This window comes from Megalopta genalis, chromosome 3 (genome assembly GCF_051020955.1).
Source record: "Megalopta genalis isolate 19385.01 chromosome 3, iyMegGena1_principal, whole genome shotgun sequence".
NCBI lineage: Eukaryota > Metazoa > Arthropoda > Insecta > Hymenoptera > Halictidae > Megalopta > Megalopta genalis.
In genome coordinates, this window is record NC_135015.1 from 28,793,291 (window position 1) to 28,819,074 (window position 25,784).

The 25,784-nt window shown below is 45.3% G+C and overlaps 1 protein-coding gene across 1 annotated transcript in view; it reads left to right on the forward strand.

Moving 5' to 3' along the window:
• Nucleotides 1-25,784, forward strand: part of LOC117222094 (disintegrin and metalloproteinase domain-containing protein 10) — a 438,103-nt gene that overhangs the window by 399,410 nt on the left and 12,909 nt on the right. Inside the window, exon 13 of the mRNA XM_033473591.2 lies at nt 20,141-20,308. Within this exon, the coding sequence (XP_033329482.2) occupies nt 20,141-20,308 (168 nt within the window). The remainder of the gene's footprint in view (nt 1-20,140; nt 20,309-25,784) is intronic.

The window sequence follows — 25,784 nt, forward strand, 5'->3', positions numbered from 1 at the left end:
AATGGACAATTCGGAAAGAAGAGATATGGAAAGAAGAGATATTGTTCGAGGCTTGCATCTCGTTTTTACAGTTGTTGACTGTAAAAACTATAAAAACGAGCTGTAAGGCTCAAATAATCGCATCGCCTTAAGGAGAAATTACTGTACTTATGTTTCTAAAAAATGTGAGGTTCTCCTAAAGGTTCTCCTAAAGAAAACTGTTGGGGCTCGATTTCAAATTCGTGGATCTAAACTTTCCGGGCACCCACAAGTTTCGGGCCCCGGCTTGAACCCGAAGGGAATGTCCGACCCGAACCCAAAAAGCATGTCTGGTCCAAACCCAAAGAAAATGCCCGGCCCGATTTGAACCCGAAAAATCCTTGGTGAGGTACTGTTCTTAGGAGTTCCCACTTGTGATCGGTGCTGGGGACATGCAAAAATAATTGCACAGTCGAAAAATTAGCGAAGTTCGAACCAAGTAAGGGAAAAGTTTCCTAAGAAAATGGAATTCTGGAAAAATTCCGGAAAAAAGAGTCGACCTCTTCAGCGTCAAGAAAGTTTGACAATATTTGAAGGAAACCTTGGGAAAAATCCTGCGAGAAAGAAACAATTCTCGAGATAAATTTGAGAAGAGAAATTTTGGAATGCCCTTAACACTAGATTTACGGAGCACAAAAAACAGCTGTTTTATATTAATTTATAAAAGTAACAATAAGACATTTGTTCTGATTTTTAACGAGCGTTATTGTAATATTTGTCACAACTGACGCATACGTTGAATAAATAACTCATAAATGTATCTTTACGACACGAATAATTGTAAATGAAAAAATTAGTGACCCGTCATTTTTACAGGTTCCGAAAATCTAGTGTTAACCCTGTCATAGACGCAATATGAACTTTCAAGATAGCAGCACATTTCAACGATGGAAATATTTGAGCTTGGTGCTCAAATATGCGTACTGAAAGTGTATGGAAAAAGCTTAATTCCCAGTGCCTATGAAAGGGTTAAGAAAGCTGCGAACCCCTGAGAAATGTTCTAAGCAAAATTCCGAATAAACAACGAAAAAGCCAGTGTGGACGGACCCGGCCGGATTGTTGACGCTAAACAGAGTTAAACACCGGGCAGGAAAACGGTTGGAAGAATCGGAGCGCGCGCGAGAGAAATGGCGCAGGGTAACGACCTGGAAAACGGCCGCGGAGAAAAAAGGGGGCGAAAGCCACGAGCGGAACGGTCAAGACTATGTGAAACACCTGGAACGGGTTCAATTTCTGGGCATGAATGACGCTGGGCTCGCCGCGAGCATAAATGCGGAACGAGCACTTTCGCCGACAAGCAAGCAGCGAGCCTTGGTTTCCTAGGTGTAGGGTGTCACGTGTGTGCACCCGATACCAATATTCCGCGATTCTAAAAATCTCACGGGTTGTAAGACCGATGACGCTAAGCGACGGAATTGATTGGTACCGCTGTTCGTTCAATTAAAGAGAAACAGCTGTTTTCGCGAGTCTTAACCTTGAAGACTGAATTTGGTGCACTATAAACTAGATTCGGTTCGATGGTCTAAGGTTGAAAGACTACCACAGACGGTTGACTAAAAGACTAGAGTGAGCTGGAGTCGACTAGAGTCGACTGAAGCAGACTCATTGCGATTCGGAACTAGATTGAAGCAGACAACTCGACCGTTTGAAGAAGAGTAGTTTGAAGGAGACAGAGTCGAAGCAGAATAGAGAAGTTGACGCAGACTAGAGTGTTTAGAGGAGACAGAGCCACCGGTTGAAGCAAAATAGAGACTAGCTCGGAGGAAACTAGAGACCGGTTGAAGCAGAAATAGAGAGAAGTTTTGCTGAGCCTTAACCTTGAAGACTAAATTTGGAGCATTATAAACTAGTCTCAACTCGATGGTCTAAGGTTGAAAGACTGCGACAGACAGTTGACTCGAAGACTAGCGTGAGCTGGAGTCGACTAGAGTCGACTGAAGCAGACTGACCGCGATTCGGAACTAGATTGAAGCAGATAGCGCGACTGTTTGAAGGAGAATAGCTTGAAAGAGACAGAGTCGAAGCAGAAGAGAGAAGTTAACGCAGACTAGAGTGTTTGGAGCAGACAGAACCACCGGTTGAAGCAGAATAGAGACTAACTCGGAGAAGACTAGAGACCGGTTGAAGCAGAAATAGAGAGAAGCTTTGGCGAGTCTTAACCTTGAAGACTGAAGTTGGAGCACTTTAAACTAGGCTCAGTTCGATGGTCTAAGGTTGAAAGACTACGAAAGACTTGACTAGACTTGACTAGAAGTCTAGCGTGAGCTGGAATCGACTAGAGTCGACTGAAGCAGACTAACTGCGTTTCGGAACTAGATTGAAGCAGATAGCGCGACTGTTTGAAAGAGACAGTGGGACCGACTGAAGCAGACTAGCGGATTGTTGAAGCAAAATAACAATTGAAGCAGACTAGCGTGTTTGAAGGAAACAAAGAGATTGAAGCAAACTAGAGAGATCGAAGCCGACTAGAGACATCGAAGCAGATTAGCGCGACCGTTTGCAGGGGACAGCGAGGTTGTCGAAGCAGAATAGAGGAGATCGAAGCAGACTAGAGTGTCCGAAGGAGACAGAGCGGAGTTGAATTGGTTTCGAGTTTTTCAACTTTTCGAAGACGGAGAACTAGAAACCGATTGACCAGTAACGCGATGGAAAAGGAAGTAAAAAAGTGACGTGGCGCGCAGTGCCGCAGGCAGCGAGAAATCCCGAGCGGTTGACCGAAGCGGCGCGAGCTGGCGAGCCTGCTATAAACCGAAAACGTGCCGCCGATGAGGCGTGCAGTACTCGAAAGTGCAGAAATTACTTTATTGCCGGAAAGAAGACGGCTCCGAGAGATCGCAAATCTAAAAGACCGCGAGAAAGAAGGCTGCGGCTCTACGAAATTAAACAACACAACGAACGTGACTTTTTATCGATTACATGCCGTTCGTTGAAGTACTATGAATATCGTCTCGCTAAGCCGAAGGGAACTGGCCGTAAATCGAGCTACTTTAAAAATTGAACAGAAAAGTAATTCGCCCCGAAGAAAGTCGGACGGACGCGGAACGAGAATTCCGTGGAGGAACGGAACACTGGGAGAGACAGCATTATGGACTGTAAGCAATCTCGCACACGTACGATTCTTGTCGGTCGGGGGGGAACTTCTTGGTCACGGACGGCCGCGGAGATGGCTCGAAGTCTCGAATTAGTTTCCAGGTGTGTTCGCGGCGACGCCGCGGCGAGCGAAAGCTAGTTTCCAGATACGCGGTGTTATCGGTGTTAGCGACGACGTGGCAGAACAAACGGGCCGAGAGAATTGGCGGCGAGGGTCGCGGAGAGACGCGAGGGAGGAGAGAGGTGCGGCAGGGGCGAGTTTAATTTCCAATGTTAGTAGTCTCGGGGCCGCGTGTTCCAGCCTCTCGCAGCCGTTCCGCCCGTAAAACGGGAACTAATTAATCAAATCGGAATCGAGGCGATGGCCCCGGACAGAGGCGCGAATGGGGAAACTCTCCCGAGGCCGGCTAAAAACAATTAATCTCGTTAAATCGTAGCCGTGCAGCGGGAGCCGCACGGCGACTGTTCGCTCGTTCCTTTCGAAAATCCATCCTCGGCGCCGGCGATTTTTTGCCGGCCGGCCGCGCCGGTTCGCTCCGCAGTCAGCGTTTCGAGCCGTTTGACGACGGCGATGCCCTTTTCCGCGGGAAATTGGCGAGCTCCCGGCCGGGAACGCTTGTTAAACGAGTTTTTCCATCGCGGCGGAAGAATTACAGCGGCATTGTTCCCGCCGCGGTTACAATCGCCACAATCCCGTCCCCCTTTCCGCGCGGCGCTCCCCTAATTATGCGCCGCGGACGTTCAATGGAGGCTGCAATTACGAGAGCGTTTTCGCGGCGACGCGCGCGGCCAATCGGCCGAGCAATTTGCCGCGAATCGGCGGCCGCCGCCGATCCGATTACCCGAAAATCCGACGCGCGGCAGGGAAACCCGGCCGACGGCTTTCGAAGCCCCGCTCGGTTACTTCTTCCGTCGCGTTATGGTCGTTGGTCGTACGACGAAAGAAAGCCGCCGCGGCGGCCGAGAAGAAACGGCGGAAAACCGGCGGCGGCGGGCAACGATCGCGAGCAAGACCGATAGACGCGGCGGCGTTAACGGCGGGAGGGGAAAAAACGCGGAAACCGAGGGAGTCGATGCATTAGGTGTGCATCGCGGAAGAAAAGCGCCGGATGCAAAACACGTAGACCCGGTGAAACGAACGCCGCGACGTAGACGAATGAGCGACCGCTTTCGAGAGCCGTGTCTGGTCGCCGCGCGCCCCTCGGAACCCGCTCGAAAGAAACGCGTGGGGCAATAAACAAGTGGCCGAGGGCGAGGAAAGGGGGTGAGAGGCAGGATCGAGAGGAAGCTGTGGACATTTAGCGAAACGAGGATCCACGGCGAGAAAAAATTGGGGAGAGGGAGCGTTGTGGGGAGACGCGAGTTGCGCTCCGCTCCGCTCCGCTTCGTTCTGCTCTGTGTCTGACGAGCGAAAGAGCGGGACGGAGAGAAAAAGGACGGAAAAGCGAGCAGCTTGCGAGGAGCGAAAGAAAACACCGGGGGATGGAACAAGAAGAAAGACAAATAGTCGGCGCGAGAGGAAACGACGGGTCCCTGGGATGTGAAGGGCGCTCGCGGGGAGACGCAGGCGTGAAGCTTGCAGCCTCGCCTTTCCTCGCCGCGCCGCGCCGCGCACGGATAGGTGTGTATTATTTCGAGAACCGGCCGAGGACGGTGAACTCCAAGTTTCCGGGTGTTACCGCCATTAGAACGATTCAGCTGGCCGATAACTCGACGCCAGACCTTCGGCCGGAGACGCGACAAATTTCTTATGGAACGTTCGCGCGATTACGAACGGTCTTCGCAGCCTGTTACGAGCTAGAGGCGACAACGTTCGGGACGAGGCGAGGAGAACGCGGCGACGTCGTATTTCGGCGCGTGCCGTCGACGATTGTGATTCCTAGGAGAGGAAACATTACCCTCGCGGTAATTTCGTACCGTTTCGCATTAACCCGAAGGATTAGGATTTGTTTTCAGAGAAACGTGAGTGTGCAGGCGGTTTGAGTAATCGCAAAATAAAACTGACGTATTGCTGTTTGGATTTAACCACTTGTCGTACTTTCACGAGTCCGACTTGTCATTCAATTTCTATTATATTATTATGTTATATTATTGACTACACTATATTACATTTATATTATTTATATTGTGTTATTGAATTATATTGTATTATATTTACATTATTTATATTATATTATTGAGTTATATTATACAATATTATATTTATATTATTTATATTATATTATTGAGTTATATTGTATTATATTATTTATATTATATTATTGAGTTATATTGGATTATATTTATATTATTTATGTTATATTATTGATTATATTGTATTATATTTATATTATTTATATTATATTATTGAATTATATTGTATTATATTTATATCATTTATATTATATTATTGAGTTATATTATACAATATTATATTTATATTATTTATATTATATTATTGAGTTATATTGGATTATATTTATATTATTTATGTTATATTATTGATTATATTGTATTATATTTATATTATTTATGTTATATTATTGAATTATATTGTATTATATTTATATTATTTATATTATATTATTGAATTATATTGTAATATATTTACATTATTTATATTAGATTATTAAGTTATATTATATTACATTTATATTATTTATATTATATTATTGATTATATATTATACTATATTCACATTATTTATGTTACATTATCGAGTTATTCTGCGCAATACCAACTTAAAAATATCTTCATCGAACAAGAGACTCGCAAATTACGTCGGCCATTTGCCCGAAAGAAAACTTTCTCTTTCGCGTGCGACCGGACGTTACGCAAGGAATTACCATCCCCTTTCTTTCGCGACCGCGTCCCTTGAGAACGAAAATCGCGTCCAGGGCTTGAACCCCGAAAGCAAACCTCCCCCCTCCCCCAGTCCCGTGAACTATGTTTATTATTCAAGTGCCGCCGTTGCTCGCCCGGCCGGATACTAATTTGATCTCGCCGGAAGATTCGGAAAAAGGTTATTTCCCTGCTCGCAGAAATTTTAGCGCGCGATACTTCGTCCGCGGTTTTTATGCGACGCGGGAATCGTGGGGGGGGGGGGGGAAGCATGGAACCGGCACGCGTATTTTACTTTAATTTCCACGAGACGCGCGCGAGATCGGAGGACGCGTTCGAATTTTCATCCGCGCGACATCCGCCTCGGGTTCGTAAAACGCGTGAAAAAATGGCCGGCGCGTCCGTGCAAAGAATGCATCGCGCTCCGCGGAAAATAAGCACCGGCATGAGTCCGCAGCGGATATCGGACGTCCGAGCTCTTTAACTCTTTCGCTACGGGCGGATTTTCCGCCGCGGTACTTCTGCTGAACGGCGCGCTGCGACGTCACTGCACGCTACAAGACGCCGATCGTTGCGGAGGTACCGCAGCGGAAAACCCGCCCGTAGCAAAAGGGTTAATCCAAATGAAGTTAAAGAAAATTGTAAAAAATAAGGCATATCTATTTATCCATTGTTGAGAGAAAAATAAGGTAAAAACTATCTTTCTGCAATAAGCACTGACTTTATTCGCTACAAACGATCGAACTTATGGAGGGCCACTATAGTGGCCCGTGGTACCTCGGTGGCATCTTATGGAGGGCCACTATAGTGGCCCGTGGTACCTCGGTGGCATCTTATGGAGGGCCACTATAGTGGCCCGTGGTACCTCGGTGGCATCTTATGGAGGGCCACTGTAGTGGCCCGTGGTACCTCGGTGGCATCTTATGAAGGGCCACTATAGTGGCCCGTGGTACCTCGGTGGCATCTTATGGGGGGCCACTATAATGGCCTGTGGTGCCTCAGTGGCATCTTATGGAGGGCCACTATAGTGGCCCGTGGTACCTCAGTGGCATCTTATGGAGGGCCACTATAGTGGCCCGTGGTACCTCGGTGGCATCTTATGGAGGGCTACTATAGTGGCCCGTGGTACCTCGGTGGCATCTTATGGAGGGCCACTATAGTGACCCGTAGTACCTCAGTGGCATCTTATGGAGGGCCACTATAGTGGCCCGAAGTACCTCGGTTGCAACTTATGGAAGGCCACCATAGTGGCCCGTAGTATCGAAAGGGTTAAAAAACGAAAAAGTTCAAGCTCATTCGACTGCGGCTCGCGGCGCGCCGCGAGACGAAAGTTGCGGCGCTCGTGGACTAATTAATTAATCGACAGCCCGGGAAGCCAGAATACTTTCCAAGACGGTTGGCGTCGCTTTCTCGTCGCCGTTCTTCCTGCAGGACAATAGAAAGGTGTGTCGAGCAACGCTAGACACGCGGAATAGGTGTGGGTGGCGAACGGGTGGGCGTCAGCTCGCCGATATCCCCCAGGGTGTCGCATTCTTCCCTGACGGCATTAAGGATAAGGGATTGCCGGGTCGGGCGAAGGGTGTTCTGGAGGGAAATGAAGCACCTATAGGTGTCACGATTGAAACGCAGATATAAGGCGGCGCTGGGTACGTGTTTGCGCGGGCCCCGTGCTTTGAAAATAGAACGCGGGGGATTCGCTTTATCGGTGGAAGTCGCATTACCGCTCGAAGCCGAGGGATCGGATCTTCGAAGACGGCTCGGATCGCATCGCCGTGGCCGTTAAAATGATCGAGACGGTATCGTTCGGCGTGGCTGCGGCCCGATAACACTTGATTGGACCGTCGGATCGCGTTCCCCATCGTCGACGCGTCGTTCCTTTTCTCTCGAATATTCGCGCGATTAGGTGGTAAAGCGCGCGCGCGGCGTCCTGAAACGCGCGCGAGGCGATCCTTCGATCTTTTTCCTTCGCCGGGAAACCGCGCGCGATCGATTCCCCTGAAAGTTTCAGGCCGGCCCGCGGCGACGTAACAAACGGGAATTTTTGTTTGACCGGGAACGATATTCATGGCCGAAAGTAAAAATAATATTTGCTCGATACGCCGCGCCGCGCCGCGTCGCACCGCGCCCCGCCGGGGCGTGAAACGCCTGCCTCATCGGCGCGCAACGTGTCGTCATTTATATTCATCCGAAATTGAAAATTCAAAGCGGCGTTGTTTTTTCATGAGTTTTTGTATCGCTCGGTCCACATTCGCGAAAGTAACGCCGGGTCGCGGCAGTTTCGCCGCCCTCCCGCGGGAACGGGCTGCGATTTGTCCGGAAGCGTTTCTCGTTCGTCAGATCACAATAATTCGATGAAACGATGCCACGCGTCCCTGTCGACGATCCGATAGACGAAGAATTCGCGTTTGCAAACGTGAGCGAGGTTTCCAGCCGGGCCGGAGTTGTTTTCGCTGTTTCAGCAACAATCTTCCGCGTTTGAGCCCGCCGACGTAACTTCGTTAATTACGCGAATTTTCTAACGAAATTTTCCGGCGACGCGGCACAAAGGACGCACTTACCGTCGAGTTAAATAACTCTCGGGGAATCAATTGTTTTAGCCGATTGCGCAAGGCTGTTCTCCAAGAATCCGCCGGGCAAAGGTCCCGGGGAGTCGGCGGGGCTGATCCGAGCGGGACAGAGGGAGAGACGGATCGTCTCTCCCCAACCCCCCACGGAATATCAAAGGGCCCGTGGAAGCTGTCGAGGGCCGAAATATTCCCGTTCGACTGCCGGTCTCCGGTCTAATTCCATCCGGAGCGATTCGAATAATTCCTCGGTTCGTTAGCCGCGGCGCGGCGCGTCCTTTCGCTACATCCAAGCAGACAATTACTCGGCAGAGGAGGACGGACTTCCGCGATTCCACGGGCATTGTCGCTCGGCGTTCTCCGCCTGTGCGAGCAGCAACTTATTCCCTCCCCTCGCAGCTATTGAAATTCGATAAATTGATTCGTTTCAGGCCGTGTTATTACGCCCGAAAGACGCGAGCCGGCCGGGATTCGCTGCCGTAAGGCTCTGCGACCGGTTTCTTTTATTGAGTTGGCAGGAAAGTAATTTCGATATTTCAATGCGGAATAAAACTCAATTCTTTTTCTATACAAGGAATTAACTTTAATCAGTCAAATATTTTCCAGTCTGTTCGATGACCTTTCGCCATCTTCCTGGTAACTTCGTGATTCCGCGCTCGTCAAACTTCTGGTTCTTATCAGTGAAAAACTCGATCAAGTGCGATTCGAGGTCATCGTTAGTGAAATTTTTACTATTTAAAACGTTTCGTAAACTTCGAAATGAATGATAATCCGATGGTGCAAGGTCGAGGCTATATGGAGGAGCGACATCATTTCAAAATCAAGTTTCAATAATTTTGTACGTGTTGCTGAAGATGTGCAAGGTCTCGCATTGTCGTGGTGGAACGCGATTCCCTCGCGATTTGCCAATTCTGGCCTTTTCACTTAGATTGCTCCCTCCAATATCATAAGTTGTTGGCAGTGAACATCAGAGTTGATCGTTCGGTTGCTTGGAAGCAGCTCAAAATATACAACACCTTTATAGTCCCACCAAATTGACAGCATGATCTTTTTCCGATGCAATTCAGCTTTCGATATGGTTCATGCTGGTTCATCGCGCTGGGACCATGACCTTTTTCGCTTAATGTTATCGTAAACGATCCATTTTTCATCACCGGTGATAATTCGTTTCAAAAAAGAGTCGATTGCGTTACGTTTAAATCGCGTATCGCAAATACCGATTCCTTGTGTTAAGCGAATTTCTTTCGATTCACGCGGAATCCAAACATCGAGCTTCTTAACAAGTCCAAGACATCTTATGCGATATTCAATTGTTGTGTGCGATGCATTTAACCTTTTTGCAATCTCTCGTACAGTTCTATGACGAATCGATTCAATTATGGCTTTGATTTTGTCATCGTCAACTTCAGAAGGTCGACCAGAACGTTCGGTCATCTTCAAGTGAAAAATCTTCGGAACGAAATTTGTTGAAGCAATTCTGACACGCGCGTTTTGTTAAACAATCGACGCGATGAACTTCGCATATCTCTTTGCGAGTCTCAGCCGCTTTCTTGCCTCTATGAAACTAGAAAAGTACAGTAATGTCTCCGTAATTGTCGCCCAAATTGTGCATGAAAATAGACAATTTGGGAAGAGGAGATACGATTATTCGAGCCTTGTGGCTCGTTTTTATAATTGTTGACAATCGATAATTATAAAAACTAACCGCGAGGCTCGAATAATCGTATCTCCTCACCCCAAATTATCTATTTTTGTGCACAATCTCTGAGCATCAATTAGGGAGACATTACCGTAAAATGTGTCGAAAACATTCATTTTTGTACTCCATGTTAAAGTTGACAGCAAACTATCAGTTGCAAACAAAACTAGACGGAATTTGTTTCTCTAGTAACCTAAATGTGTCAACTACCAATGCTGAAGACAAAGAAAAGTTACAACCTTAACAATAGAATGACAATGCAAGCATAACATTATCTACTGATGCAAACCGAAATTACTTTCTTGCCAACTCAATAGAGTAATGTCTCTCTAATTGACGCTCGGATTGTCCACAAAAATGACACAATTTGGGAATAGGAGATACGATTATTCGAGCCTCGCGGTTCGTTTTTATAGTTACGAATTGTCAAGGTTATATCAAAGTTATGCAAGACTCGAATAATCGTATCTCCTCTTCCCTAATTATCCATTTTTGTGCACAATCCCAGCGTCAATTAGGGAGAATTTACTGTACAGTAATGTCTCTCTAATTGACGCTCAGTTTGTCCACAAAAATGACACAATTTGAGAAAAGGAGATACGATTATTCAATCCTTGCGGTTCGTTTTTATAGTCACGAATTATCAACAACTATAAAACCGAGCTGCAAGGCTCGAATAATCGTATCACCTCCTCCCAAATTGTCCAGTTCTATGCGCAATCTGAGCGTATTATATTACACGCGAGCCGGCCGAAGCTGATCCGCGTCCGCTAATAACAACGCACGAAATTCCAGCCCTATTCTCAATGTTTCCGATCGATGCGCGTCGGTCCTTTTCACAAAATCAACATCCAAAGAATCGCTTCGAATAAAGTATTGGCACCGGTGGACAATCGTCGTTCACGACGACTGATGATAATCAACGCTCCGAGCAGATTCTAGTCGATCAGCGGAAATTCACTTTTGAGACGCGGAAATTGCATAGACATCGACAGGTTGGTAATTACCGGAGCCGTGGCGCCGTTCGATCTACGTAGCTGGCAGCGGGTTTAATCAGCCGCTGTAATTTGCCGGCGACGTTCGTTTTTCGAGGGCAAAGGCGTCGACGACGTTTCAATTTTCGGCTTCGGGACCCGCGTCTGACGGTTCGGCTCGCCGAAATTTGGCGACGATCGTTAACTGCGAGAGAGAAAGAGAGAGAGAGAGAGAGAGGGAGAGGGAGAGAGAGCGTGGCACGGACTCACGGAGGAATTTCGCGTGAGTTATGGGGCCCTTGATAAGCTTTATCGCCGCAAATTAACAGACTGGACGATTAGGTAGACACCGGCCGGGTTAAACGAACGGGTCGATGAAGCGATCCTCGAAGGAGATTTCTGAAGCGGTTCGAATTGCGACCGCGCGCCGGTGCACGCTTCAATCTTCTCAAAATTGCAAGCTGGCCACGGCGCACCCCGGCGATACGTCTTATCGTTTCCAATTAAGAATAACGCGAGCCTGACACGAGCTAAATAAAGGTAAAGGGGGTTGTCCCGACGGTCGGGGCATTAAGGCGGCCGTTAAATCTTCCCGGAATTGCAGGCTTGGACCCCGGCTGAGAGATAAGCCTTATCGTCCATTGATTGAAAAGCACTGAGCGCGCCATGAAGAATGCCCCCTCTCGGATACCGATAATCATCGGCGGACCATTCGGCCCCGACCACGCCGAAACTCTGACATTATGCAAAATCATTGTCCGAGGATCGATCGCTGGCCGGATCGTCGAACCGTCGTCGTGTCCGCGACGCCTCGATTTTCCGAACTTCCGCATTTACATTGAAATTTCCCGCGCGCGATTAGGTCCAGACTGTTTCACGATCGCTGGGAAGCCTAAGGGCACCCCGGCGTTAAACCATTTGCATCGCAAAGGAGATTGGAACGGAAGTACCGTATTAATATTTGACGTGGTCAGTGCGCGAAGCTGCCTCGCAGGTATCACGCTAATAAATAGCCTCGCGTCTTCTCTTTTTAGCGTCGGGCAACGCAGTCGACGTTAACGGGTTCTGTGCGGAGCAGCTTTTTTACTCGACTCGACGCTTTGGTCGTTTGATATTTTGACTAAAATTTGATACAGTGTGTGTAATTGTTAATTATCGTATATATGATTGGATAAAATGTTTATTTCTTTTTATTTTTACACCATATTTTATAAGGTAATTTTAAATTTGTTAGGTCTTGAAATTTAAAACTTTAGGGTTTAAATTTAGAAGATAAAAATTAATTTGTGACTTGTGTAGTAGGGTAAAGTCTACAAATTTGAAAAGGTGATTAGGGGTAAATACTATTGAATTAAGTTGATTGAATGCAATTGTTATTATAAGTTGATGAAGTAATTTTAAATTTGTATGATTTTGAAATTCGAAAATTTAGGATTTATATTGAAACGATAAAAATCAATTTGTAGCATATATGACTTGTAACTTATATGATTTCGTTGAAATTTTTAACACTTACGTAACTTACCAAGATCTACGAAACACATTGTTTAAATTTCCGTCGTAAGCTCAGACAAGAAAGTTAAAAAACGGGAGCCTTTTATTATCTCCCATCATTTTAAGCAGTAGCAAAATTTAAAACAAAAAGCATTCTAGTTAAAGTCTACTAGACAGCTCGCTCTATCATCTAACAAAAATTCCGGTCATTTCGTCCAGTCCTAAAAAACGTCTTGAAAAGCGTCCGAATATTAACACTATGTAGTCCGGTGGCACCACGCTGGTGCCATGCAAAAACTATCTGTTGTATGCCGGTGGTAGCACTTTGGTGCCATTTAAAAGAAACTGAAATAACATTTGAACTATATTTCTTCGGTGTTAAAAGGCAGCAAACTAACTATAGCATTGTGCTTATTTAACTGAGAATTAAGTACGAAAATTCTTGGATGACATATCTTAATTTTAGGAATTTATATTACCATCATTTTCTAAATTCTTTTTTAAATCTGAAATTTCCAAGCTATTATGCCGGCGTCAAACAATAGAATCGTATCTAAGATCTGCGGACGGCATAGCGTCAACGGGCGTCGCTGTACAACGGAAACGAAACGGAGACGAAAGAGATTCCTACGCGTTGGCATCGGCGAAGAAAGTGACGAAGGTAACAGAGAGCCGGAGAAGATCGCTACAAAATCTCGCTAGAACGTCCCGCTAGAACGAATCGAAAGGTCAGAGAGAGAGTGGGGCCCCGATGAAAAGCCAAGGTCCGGATTTCCCGGCCAGTAATATTCCCATGAAGCGAATGCACTTTTCCATCGGGTTATTTATTCTCTGATATATGCGCGGGCCGAGAATACATCCACTTGCATCAGCATCGAATTCCTTCCGCTGCTTTCCGTGCCAATTCGTTGAACCGGAAAACGCATCAGACCGGGGAACCTTATTTTCCGAGCATCGGCTGTCGGTCCCACGGGTATCCTTCGATCAGATATTCAAACCGTGGATCGTCCTTATCTGCACGTTAAGCGAAAATCATTCGATTCGCTTAAACGTCCGTCGCCCTCCTCCCTCCGTCTCGCACTTTCTCCCGACTTTCGCCCCTCCCCCCGTCCCCCAGGTGTTCCTTTCTCTCGGTTTCTCCCGCGGGACGCTCGTCGGCCGATTTAATTAAATCGAAAATTATCGACCTCGCGGAAGAGCAAGTGGAGCCTTGTTCGAGACAAGATGCCGTCCGGCTGATAAGTCGTTCCTCCCCGCGGAGACCGGAACTCGTCAGCCGAGAAAATTCCCAGCGGCCGCGTCGCGTCGCCCCGAGGGAAAGATTCGGCATCGGCATCGGGATGTTATAACGGCGATTTGCGAATCGTTGCCGGGCGAACTCGCGCCGCTCCGATTTCCATTAGAATCCGTTAATTTTCCTTTGATCGTCCGCGGAGAACCGTTCGCCGCGTCGGGGAAACGGTCCCGGCTGATCCTCGTCGGCCACGCGAGACGCCCGACCCAAAGAAAAATCCACCGACACGTTTCCACTCGAGCGTGAAATCGCGGTTTCGCAGTCTGTTTGTGACCTGCGCCCCCGCCGCCCCGTGTTTCCTTCGACGAACCGGTTCTCTACGGATGACTTCGGCGAACTTCCGGGCTTCTTTTTGTGCGAGCGACCCACCGCGACACGGTAAATATTCACGGGGGATCGGCGGCCTAGCAGCCGGACCCGAAACGATCTACGAACGCGAAGGAAAATTGATTCGCTTCGATGAGATCGTGAATTCTTGCGTTCTGAAAGGGTTACAGAGTCGTCTGCATCGCAAAGGCTCCTTTGTCCAGAATGTGGCTTCATTTCGTGTCTTCGTGATAGCAGTTATAATTTAATAATATAATATAATAATAGATAGCATTGCTGTATAATAATTATAATATAATATTGATATATAATAATATATAATAATATATATAATATAATAATATTATATTATTATTATTATTATTATTATTATTATTATTATACATTTATATTATACTATATGTAATATAATAATATTATATAATATTATTATATATATAATATATATAATAGAATAATATTATTTATTATTATTTTTATTATCATTATATATTTATATTATATATATAATATAATAATAATTGCTATATAGTAATTATAATATAATATTAATATATAATAATATATAATATAATATAATATACATAATATAATAATAATTATATAATATTAGGTAAACCGAAACGTGATCAAAATTTCTTTTTGTTGGCGAAAAATATTTATTTATTAAAGAAATCCTACATTTTAATCTTTAAAATAATTTCCATCATTTTTTAACACCTTTCTGCCAGCGTATAGGCAGTTGTTCGATTCCTTTTTTTAAAAAAGCCCTTCGATTTTGCATTGAAAAACTTTTCCAAGCGCGTTTTCACTTCTTCGACGTTGTTGAAGTTTTTACCTCTTAATGTATGCTCTAACGATCTGAAAAAGGTGGTAATCCGACGCCGCGAGATCTGGCGAACATAACCTTATTCACTAGAAGAAGCGAAAACGCGCTTGGAAAAGTTTTTCAATGTAGAATCGAAGGACTTTTTTAAAAAAAGGAATCGAACAACTGCCCATACGCTGGCAAAAGGTGTTATTAAAAAATGATGGAAATTATTTTGTCGATTAAAATGTAGGATTTCTTTAATAAATAAATGTTTTTCGCCAACAACAGAGAAGATTTTGATTACTTTTCGGTTTACTTAATATGTAATAATATAATATAATTATATATAATAACATAATTTATATAATTCATCGACGTGGACCGGGTGCCGAGATTTCGGGTTCAAATCGAGTCGGGTGTTTTCTTCGGGTTCGGGCCTGGGCCCGAAACTTGTGGGTGCTCGGGAGGTGCTCTTGAAATCGAGAATTTTTCGGAGCCCGAAATCCTAAAAGCGGATTGGGAAGTGTTTACCAAGAAATATTATAATTATTAAATTATATTATTATTTATATTTTATTATTATTATTTTATTATTATATTATATTATTATTAAAATATTATAATTTTATAAATCCAGAAATGTATTGTACATTCTACAGGGCGTCCTAAAATTATTGCACAAGCGAGAAATGAGGCTATTTTCTTCAGGTGCCCGAGCCTCGGGTCAAGTGCCCGAAATTCCCGCGCACCCCTAATAATTCACATAATCGGAACAAAACAGAAAAGCCGACGCTAACGTCTGAAAAATCGAAAAATATGATTTCGAGCGCATCGAATAAAAATTCGAGTATTTAACGAGAGCTTAAATGCTTTTTCCGTTTCCGACGAGCGAATCGGTGAAACATCGCCTTCGATCATTTTTGTTGGGTTTTGGAAGCTGAATAGGAAGCGAAGTAATTTGTGGAATTAAAGGTAAATAAAGAATCGAACTGATAAGCGGATATATTAGCCGGTGTTGCGATTTCATTGGATTTTATTGTGGGAAAGTGAGGCGATTGATCGAGCATACAGTGCTAAAATGTAGCAGAACCGTGTGTTTCCGGTGTTTTTGCCTCGAGACGTATGCAAATATGCTAGCGAGTTACCTGGCTCGAAGGTACTCAGCTTACGCATTAATTAATATCGGTTCCCCGATCAACTGCAATCAGTTTATTTGTTCAAACTACCGCACAACATGCATCGCTGGTTAAGGTAATAGTTGCGAGCTTCGCCGAACACGGGACCGTACGAAACAGGAGTGTTTGCTGATTTATTTTGCAGGTATACTGAACTATTACTGGCAGATATTAGCTCGGAAATTATTATTAAATAGCCGAGATGGTAACAACGTTGAACGGTCGAATAATTCACGATGAAAATTTTCAAGAACAGCGAGCGAAAGAAAATGGCGGGCATACTTGAAACACAAAATATCATAATTTTGTTATCGAGTTGGCAAGAAAATAATTTCGTTTTGCACTAATAGATAGCATTATGCTTGCGTTGTAATTCTTTTGTCAAGGTTATAATTTTTTAACAACGTTAAACGATCGAATAATTCACGACGAAAATTCTCAAAAGAGAAGGAATTTTCAAGAACGGCGAGAGAGCGAAAGAAAATTGTGGGGATATTTGAAACACAAAATATCATAATTTTATTATTGAGTTGGCAAGAAAATAATTTTGTTTTGCACTAATAGATAGCATTATGCTTGCGTTGTCATTGTTTTGTCAAGGTTATAATTTTTTAACAACGTTAAACGATCGAATAATTCACGACGAAAATTCTCAAAAGAGATGGAATTTTCAAGAATGGCAAGAGCGAAAGAAAATGGCGGGGATACTTGAGACACAAAATATCATAATTTTATTATCGAGTTGGCAAGGAAATAATTTCGGTTTGCACTAATAGATAGCATTATGCTTGCGTTGTAATTCTTTTGTCAAGGTTATAATTTTTTAACAACGTTAAACGATCGAATAATTCACGACGAAAATTCTCAAAAGAGAAGGAATTTTCAAGAATGGCAAGAGCGAAAGAAAATGGCGGGGATACTTGAGACACAAAATATCATAATTTTATTATCGAGTTGGCAAGAAAATAATTTCGGTTTGCATTAATAGATAGCATTATGCTTGCGTTGTCATTCTTTTGTTAAGGTTGTAATTTTGTCAGCTTTGGTAATTGACACATTTAGGTTACCATAGAAACAAATTCCATGCAGTTTCGTTTACAAATGATAGTTTTTTAATTAATTTAGATAATCTTTTCCTTAATTTCGTTCTGAAGATTTTTTTCCACACAATGGAAAATATTTAACCGATTATTGTTCATTTCTCGTATAGAAAAAATTGAGTTTCATTTCGCATTGAAATACCGAAATTACTTTCCTGCCAATCCAATAATATATGATATAAAAAGAGCGTGTTTGCGGGTATAAAAAATGTGTTCCGAAACAGAATTAAATTTAGGCTATATAACTGGAAGAATTGGCGAGTCGGCGGCGAAGGATCGATAACAGTGGGAAAACCAATTAAAAACCGCGAAAATAGAGACCGGTGGAGAAACTCCGTAATTAAAAACGGGAAAAAAATCGACGTAAACGAAAGACAGGAAAATTTTATGGACGGAAGAAACGGTTGGGAAACTGAGAAAAGGAAAGAACCGTACGAAATCGGAAAGTGAGGAGCCAAGTTTAAATGAGGAAGTAAAAAGGAAATGGTGAGGAGCTGAAAATCAAGCTGGAAGAGGCGCGAATCGAACTATTTATTAAAGAGGGAACGAAGCGACGCTGTTAGAAAAAACTGATAGTTTGGAAAACATAAAAAGTAACCGGGAACGTAGCGGTGCGGAACAGCAGGAGTCGACAAAACGGAAGTAAATATACAGGGTGTCCCAAAAATGTCTCGCAATCCGAAAGTGGCGGGTTCCTCGGGTCGTTTGAAGCAACTTCTTCCTTTACAAAAATGTTCTCCGAGGCACCATTAACGAGTTATTAACGAAAAACAGTGACCAATGAGAGGCGAGCTCGGCTGGCGCGAGGCAACCGAGCCAATGAGCGGAACTGGTCTTCGTGCGCTGATTGGCTGGGCCGCCTCGCGTCAGCCGTACTCGATTCTTATTGGTCACTGTTTTTCGTTAATAACTCGTTAACGGTGCCTCGCAGAAAATTTTTGTAAAGGAAGAAGCTGCTTCAAATGATCCGAGGAACCCGCCATTTCCGGATTGCGAGACATTTTTGGGACACGTTGTACACAGAAAAATGTAGCAAGGGAAACACGCCGAAGTCCGAAAACCACGAATGGAAGACGCGTGTTTTCGGTCCTAGCTTCTCGAATATCCGTGGCAACAATGTAGCCCATTGTTTGGTCCACCAAATCATCTGAAAAATCGGGAATATTGCTCGCATCTCGTCCGCACAATACCGCGGAGAACAACGGGGACGCGTTCCGGCAAAAAGCATTATCATCGACACGTGGCGAAATAAATTAGCGGGGCGACAAAGGGGTGCCGATAACCGAAGTCGCTGAATCGGGGCCGGTTTGGAAAAACAACGGCGTTGCGGCGGCGGCACATATGGCGTCAAAGGATCCATAAATCACGAATTTTCGGCCGGACAAAGGCGCGGTGTCGACGAGAGAATCTGCGGTTTATAAAATTGCGATTAGCTATCGCGTACAAACGATCGGAAAATATTCATAATTATCGCGCGCCGTTTATTCGGCTAACGGTGATGAATCGAACGGAATAATAATGTAAAACGATGAATTTCATTCGCCGATGAATTAACAGCCCCTCGAGAGACGGCGAGCGACCTTTATCCTCTGGAATTTCTTCGCGCGACCAACGATCACGAAGATATTGAAATGCTCCCCGTTTTAAATGTTACCAGCCTGTACGCGTTAATATCGCGTTCGGTGGTCCGGTGATTTATTCACCGGCATCGGAACTCAATTATCGGGTAACATTTTGACCAGTTAGCTGCGGCGCCTTCTTTTCAGAGCGCGCGCCTATACGTGTCGCGAGAATCGAGCGACGAGTATACTCCTCGAACGCAGAGCAAGCGTCGCTGTTGAAATATTGAATCGAAAAGACGGTTTTATTTGATAAAATTGTCAATTTTATTACTAATATTCACTTGTTCACTTAACATTCAAATTGCTGCTGTAGAGTGGTATTCGGCGAAGCAAGGACGATACGTAATGGCACTTTGAACGTTGAACATCGACATCGTGATTCTTTCCTAATCTTATTTTTATAACAATGTAAACACCTTCGCGTATAGGATCGGCCTCAAAATATTCTAAACATCTTGGAATTTGAGAATACGTTTTTGTTTTCACTAAAATTATAATTTAAATAGCCAATGGACGCTACTTTTTACGCGCGACGAGTATACTCGTCGTAACACAAAATAGAGTAATCTCAGTAATCTCAGATTGCGCAAGGAAATGAACAATTTTGTTGTTGACAATCGGTAACTATAGAAACGAGCCGCAAGATTTGAATAATCGTATCTTCTCTTCCCAAATTGTCTATTTTTGTGCGCAGTCTAAAAGCGAATTAGGGAGAAATTACTGCAATCGTGTCTCTCCTTCCGAAATTGTCCATTTTTGTGCGCAATCTAAGCGCGAATTCGGGAGAAATTACTGTAATCGTATCTCTTCTTCCGAAATTGTCCACTTCTTTGCGCAATCTAAGCGCGAATTCGGGAGAAATTACTGTAATCGTATCTCCCTTTCCCAAATTGTCCATTTTTATGCGCAATCTAAGCGCGAATTAGAGAAAAATTACTGCAATCGTAACTCTTCTTCTCAAATTATCCATTTTTATGCGCAATCTAAGCACAAATTAGGGAGAAATTATTGCAATCTTATCTCCTCTTCCCAAACTGTCCACATTTGTGCTCAACCCGAGCGCGAATTAGGGAAAAATTCCCGCACTGCCTTATCGTACGCGAATCGACGACATTTATTACCAAACACTGTGTTGTTCTCATCCTGTTTCAGGGTCCCTGCTGTACATCGGGCTGCACTCTGCGCAACGGCGATAAGTGCCGGGACGACAACGGGTGCAGAGACGCGAGCTTCTGCGACGGCCGCGGTCCCCAGTGTCCGCCATCCATCAGCAAACCTAACAAGACCATATGCAACGACGAGTTCGTCTGCTACATGGGGGTGAGTTGTAGACATTTCCCTGTCCCCGCCCCCTTCTTCCGCGGCCACCCGCGGCAAAGTTCCGTCGCGCCTCTTTGGACCACCTTTTCACGCGAGCCGTTGATGTACGAGCGGAAGTTTACGAAAGTGGTCAATCCATTTGCCTGTCAGATTCCGCGGCCATCGGGCAAACTTGCGGCGCGCGGATCTTTATGATCGCTGATGTCCCTGTCGCCGAAATACCGGCGAAGCCGCGCGCACCCCGGCTCCGCAAAACCCGGCTAGATTACATCGAATCGGCCCGGTCCGTCGTTTCGCAGCCGCGCGGGGCGCAACTTTCGGCTTAGAATATCGGGGGGAGGGGGGCCGGAGGCGTCGCCCTGATAAAGACTTAGCCGCGAGCCGAATGAGGAACAACGAGTTCGCCCGAACAGTTCCAAGTCCCGTTTCATCAGGCTCTACGAGCGAATTTATGAAATCGTTGTAGCGCCGGCGACAACCCCGGCGAAATTACTCGCGTCGATTTACGATTTTCCGCCGGCAACGCCGGTAGGGTTGCCTGGTTTCTTATTCATTGGATCCGACGCTTCCCGGCCGTCGTTTCCGCGATCCCAGCAGAAACCGTGGCGCCGATATACGCGCGAGATCAAAGTTACAGCGTTCGGTGAAACGAGCGCGGCGGATACGGTAATGTCTCCCTAATTGACGCTCAGATTGTGCGCAAGAATGGACAATTTGGGGTGAGGAGACACGATTGTTCGATTTTATAGTCATTGACAACCGGTAACTATAAAAACGAGCCAGAACGCTTAAATAATCGTATCTCCTCTTCCCAAATTGTCTATTTTTGTGCACAATCTGAGCGTCAGTTAGGGTCTCTCTCTCACCCTCTCTCTCTCACTCCCTCTCTCTCTCTTTCTTGCTCTCTAAAGCACTCTCAAGCTCTCTCTCTCTCTCTCTCGATCTCTCTTGCTCTTTCTCTCGCTCTCTCTTGCTCGCTCTCTCACTTTCTCAAGCTCTCTCTCTTAATCTCGCTTTCTCAATCTCTCTCTCTCTTTTCCTCTCTCAAGCTCTCTCTCTTAATCTCGCTTTCTCAAACTCTCTCTCTCTTTTCCTCTCTCAAGCTCTCTCTCTTAATCTCGCTTTCTCAATCTCTCTCTCTCTTTTCCTCTCTCAAGCTCTCGCTCCCTCTTTCTTTCTCTCTCTCTCCCTTTCTCTCTCACGAGATCTCGACAACTATAAAAGTGATCCGCCAGGCTCGCAGAATCATGTCTGGTCTTCCCAAATTGTCCATTTTCAATTCCAAGCTTAGAGGCCACAGTAAATTCTCTACAATTGTCCCTCAGCTCATAAACAAAAATGGACAATTTGGGGTGAGGAGACACGATTGTTCGAGCCTCGCGGTTCGTTTTTATAGTCATTGACAATCGGTGACTATAAAAACGAGCCGCAATACTTAAATAATCGTATCTCCTCTTCCCAAATTGTCGATTTTTGTGCACAATCTGGGCGTCAGTTAGGGAGACATTACTGTAACTGGCGGTAGGCTTATAATTCCGTGAGAGGAGACGTAACCAAGATCTTTCCCAGGCTTTAAGATTAAAATAATTTCTGCGGTTTTGAGTGGTTGAGACCAGTAGTTTAGTCTGAAGACTGCATTGAATATATATTTTAGCATAACTGTGCCTCTCAAATTCTCTCTCTCTCTCTCGTTCTCTTGATTTTGCTCTCTATCGCACTTTCTCTCTTGATCTTGCTCTCTCAAGCTCTCTCTCTCTCTTCCTCTCTCTTGATTTCACTCTCTGGAGGCAATTCTCTCTTCGAAGGCAATTCAAAGCTCTGCGATTTTTCTTACTTGACTCACACCAAAACAGATCATTTTGTGTAGTCCTTTGAAAATTCGCGTCGCGTGCCTCATCACACGCTTGACCGACACCATTGACCCTTAGCATCGACGTAGCAATAAATAACATAGGCGTAGCACTAGCACAGGGAAATTCACAGTAACCCGAAATTTGGCATTTCCGGGAGAAATTACTGTAACTCGTTACACAGTTTCGTGAATCGCCCTGTATACCGTCCTTAACCGTCCTTCCGATATTCCCTCGTCTACCGTAGGCCCCATTGGATAACAACCCTACCGATGAGTCCTCCAGCGGGACCAGGACGAAGCGCTCTTCGCTTTCTTCCCTCTCGCTCTTCCATCATTCACAGCGCATCATTTACGAGGCTATCGCGGGCCTCTTGCGATATCGAACTGGCCAAAGATCCGACCCAGAATTCCCGACGAGCCGCGCCTCCATCCAGCGAATTTCCCCGAAAAAAAGCAGCCGTTCAAGGGATCAGCTCGAGCGCGATCAGCAACGCGTTCAAATATCCATTAGTCCCTCGATTGTGCCGCGCAAAAAGATCCGCGGTGCTCCGCGAATGAAACGAGCGGGGCTTTAGGATCGGTTCAGAGAAGAATCCCCGGGGGAGCGATCTCGAACGGTACGCGTGGCGTTTTCCTACGCGTTCGCCTTTCTCTCTCTCTCTCTCTCTCTCTCTCTCTCTCTCTCTCTCTCTCTCGTTCCGTCTCCTTTCGCCTATCCCTCGAGCCGAGCCTCGGCAGTTAGATCCAAGACTCCGTGGGTCTCCGTGGAAACGCGTAGGCAGAATGAAACACCCTTCAGCCGTTCGAAGCATATTCATCTGTCAGGAAACCTCGAGACGCCCGATCGAGTCGGCGCGCTGGCTAAACCGCGCTGGGAATACAGACGAGGGTTCCGGCTCGTTTTTCCTATTGCTGGCAGACAGGAGCGATACGTCATTGTTTCCTGACAAATTCCGAGTACTCTGCCGGGGGTGGTATTACTTAGCCGCGCCGATCATTTTGACCGGGGTAGGCTTAGCGTCAACGAAAATTTTCGCCGAGGAAAATGTTGCAATAAATTCTCCCAAATATAGCCCCTGTCAGAGGTCTGCTCGCGTCTTCCCTTTGTTATTTCTACGCCCATGTGCGTCATTCCTACGCCCATGTGCGTTACACCTACGCCTATGTGACTCTGAGACAGCACTAAAAATTGTTGCATCGTGTATCACAATAATGTTTACACTGGCATAACTTGTTTACATTTTTTCAACAAAGTGTTAAAAGCGTAATTGTTGTACTATTCACAAGGATCAATTTCATGTGTATAAAATGCAATAAGTCGTATAAAATAGAAATACTATATAGATCGGAGGAAGTTATTTTGGATTTAGAATTAAAATGGCTTCGAATGCAAAGGGATAAGAAAAGTTAATTTTTATTCTAGCATTATTGTGCATTTGTATTAACATATACCACTTCGCTGACTTTTAAGTTTGTCAACTGCTACGATTTTCGTGCTCTCTCTCTCTCTCTTTCTCTCTCTTTCCCTCGCTCGCGCTCGCTCTCACTCGCTCTCTCTCTCTCTCTCTCTCTTGATCTCGTTCACTTAAGCTCTCTCTCTCTCTCTCTCTCGATCTTGCTTTCTCAAACTCTCTCGCTCTCTCGATCTTGCTCTCGCAAGCTCTCTCTCTCTCTCTCTCTCTCTCTCTCTCTCTCTCTCGATCTTGCTCTCTCAAGCTCTCTGTCTTTTTCTCTCTCTTGATCTCGCAATCTCAAGCTCTCTCTCTCTCTCTCCCTCTCTCTTGATCTCGCTCTCTCAAACTCTCTCGCCCTCTCTCTCGCTCTCTTGATCTCGCTCGCTCAAGCTCGCTCTCTCTCTCTCTCTCTCTCTCTCTCTCTCACGAGATCTCGACAACTATAAAAGTGATCCGCCAGAATCATGTCTAGTCTTCCCAAGTTTTCCCATTTTCAATTCCAAGCTTAGAGACCACAGTAAATTCTCCACAATTGTCCCTCAGCTTGTAAACAAAAATGGACAATTTGGAACGAGGAGATACGATTATTCGAACCTCTCAGCTCATTTTTATAATCGCCAATAATTATCAGCGACGATAAAAACCAGCCGCGAGGCTCGAATAATCGTATCTCCTCTTCCCAAATTGTCCATTTACGTACACAACCTAAGCGACAATTGGAGAGAATTTACTGTATTTGAGAGAATACACTATACTTCGAATCACCTCTCGGAAATCATCGCTCCCCTTGTTTAACGATAGTCCTGAGACAATCTACGGAAATATCCGCCTCATCGAAGTGTCCAGATGAACAATTCTGAAATCCAAAATCGCTCGAAGGAGATCTCACTGACTCCAACCAAGCTATGATAAGCGAAGGGGGACACGCGGGAAACGTTTCTCTCGCGGCAGAAAATAGAAAGAAAAAGAATTCGGTTCGATTTGACATCGTCCACGGATAGCGGAGGATGATTAAATAGACGCGGTCGGTAAACGCAACGTTCCATGAACTAAGAACATTACGTCCCGGGGCTCATTGTCCGCCGACGGCGCGGAAACGCGGAAGCAAATTGCGACCGGCAGCTGACTATCCCGTCTCAACCATGCAGGTATTGTACTTGCATATTAGAAAGCGGGCATGTCGGCGGTATCGATTCCCGGCCAGCAGTGCATACCGTCGAACTGTTGCACGTGTGCGGCCGAAACGCGTTTTCCGCTTGGCCGACCGTAATCGAATGTTTCTACTCGCAGCTGCAACCGGAAGAGATGACTCCGGCCCGACCCGGCCCGACCGTGCGGCGGTGCACCGCCGTCGCGGCTGCACCAGCCGGGGCTTTTTGTTTCCGAAGATACCACCGTGTAATTATGTGAGGCTCGCCCCGGCCGCGATACGGGCCTAATTCTTCGATAATTGGACGACGCGGAATCGATGCGATACAATGCTGTCCGACCGTTGCGGAACCAGCCGGGCCATCCGAACCCATTAACAGCGCCAATAAAATCCGGGAAACAATCTTGGCCGAGATAATTAGATTTTTATTCGACCCGATCGCTGCTGCTCGGGCTTCCGCCGCCGATTGCTTGCCGGTTACGCGTTCCGCGAACTCCGTGTTACAGGAAAATCGTGTCACGACGAAAAAATTGTCCTCTCGTAATAGGGACAGCATTGCGATCGGAACGTGCAGACGAAACATTTTGTTCGGTATAAATTCAACGGAATAAGTAATTTAACGAATTCATATATATTATGTGGTTATAATTTATTAAAATTAAACATTAGGAAACGCTTTTGATGGTTGTTGAAGCAAGATGAGATGATTTGGAATGAGACGAATCATGAGAATTTTTTCGACAATGGTGTTGAATGAAGACGTAGCATAGAAAAGTAACTCTAGAACGATTCGTTGGAACCAGAGATTTAAAATGGAAACTGCATTATACAGAGTGCCCCATAATTATATTAACACCTGGAAAGGGATGATTCCTGAGGTCATTTGAAGCAACTTTTTCCTTTGCGAAAATGCAATCCGCGGCTTCGTTTACGAGTTATTAACGAAAAACACTCGCCAATGAGAGGCGCGCTCGGCTGGCGCGAGGCGTTACAGTCAACGGGCGCGTGAAGCCCCGTTCC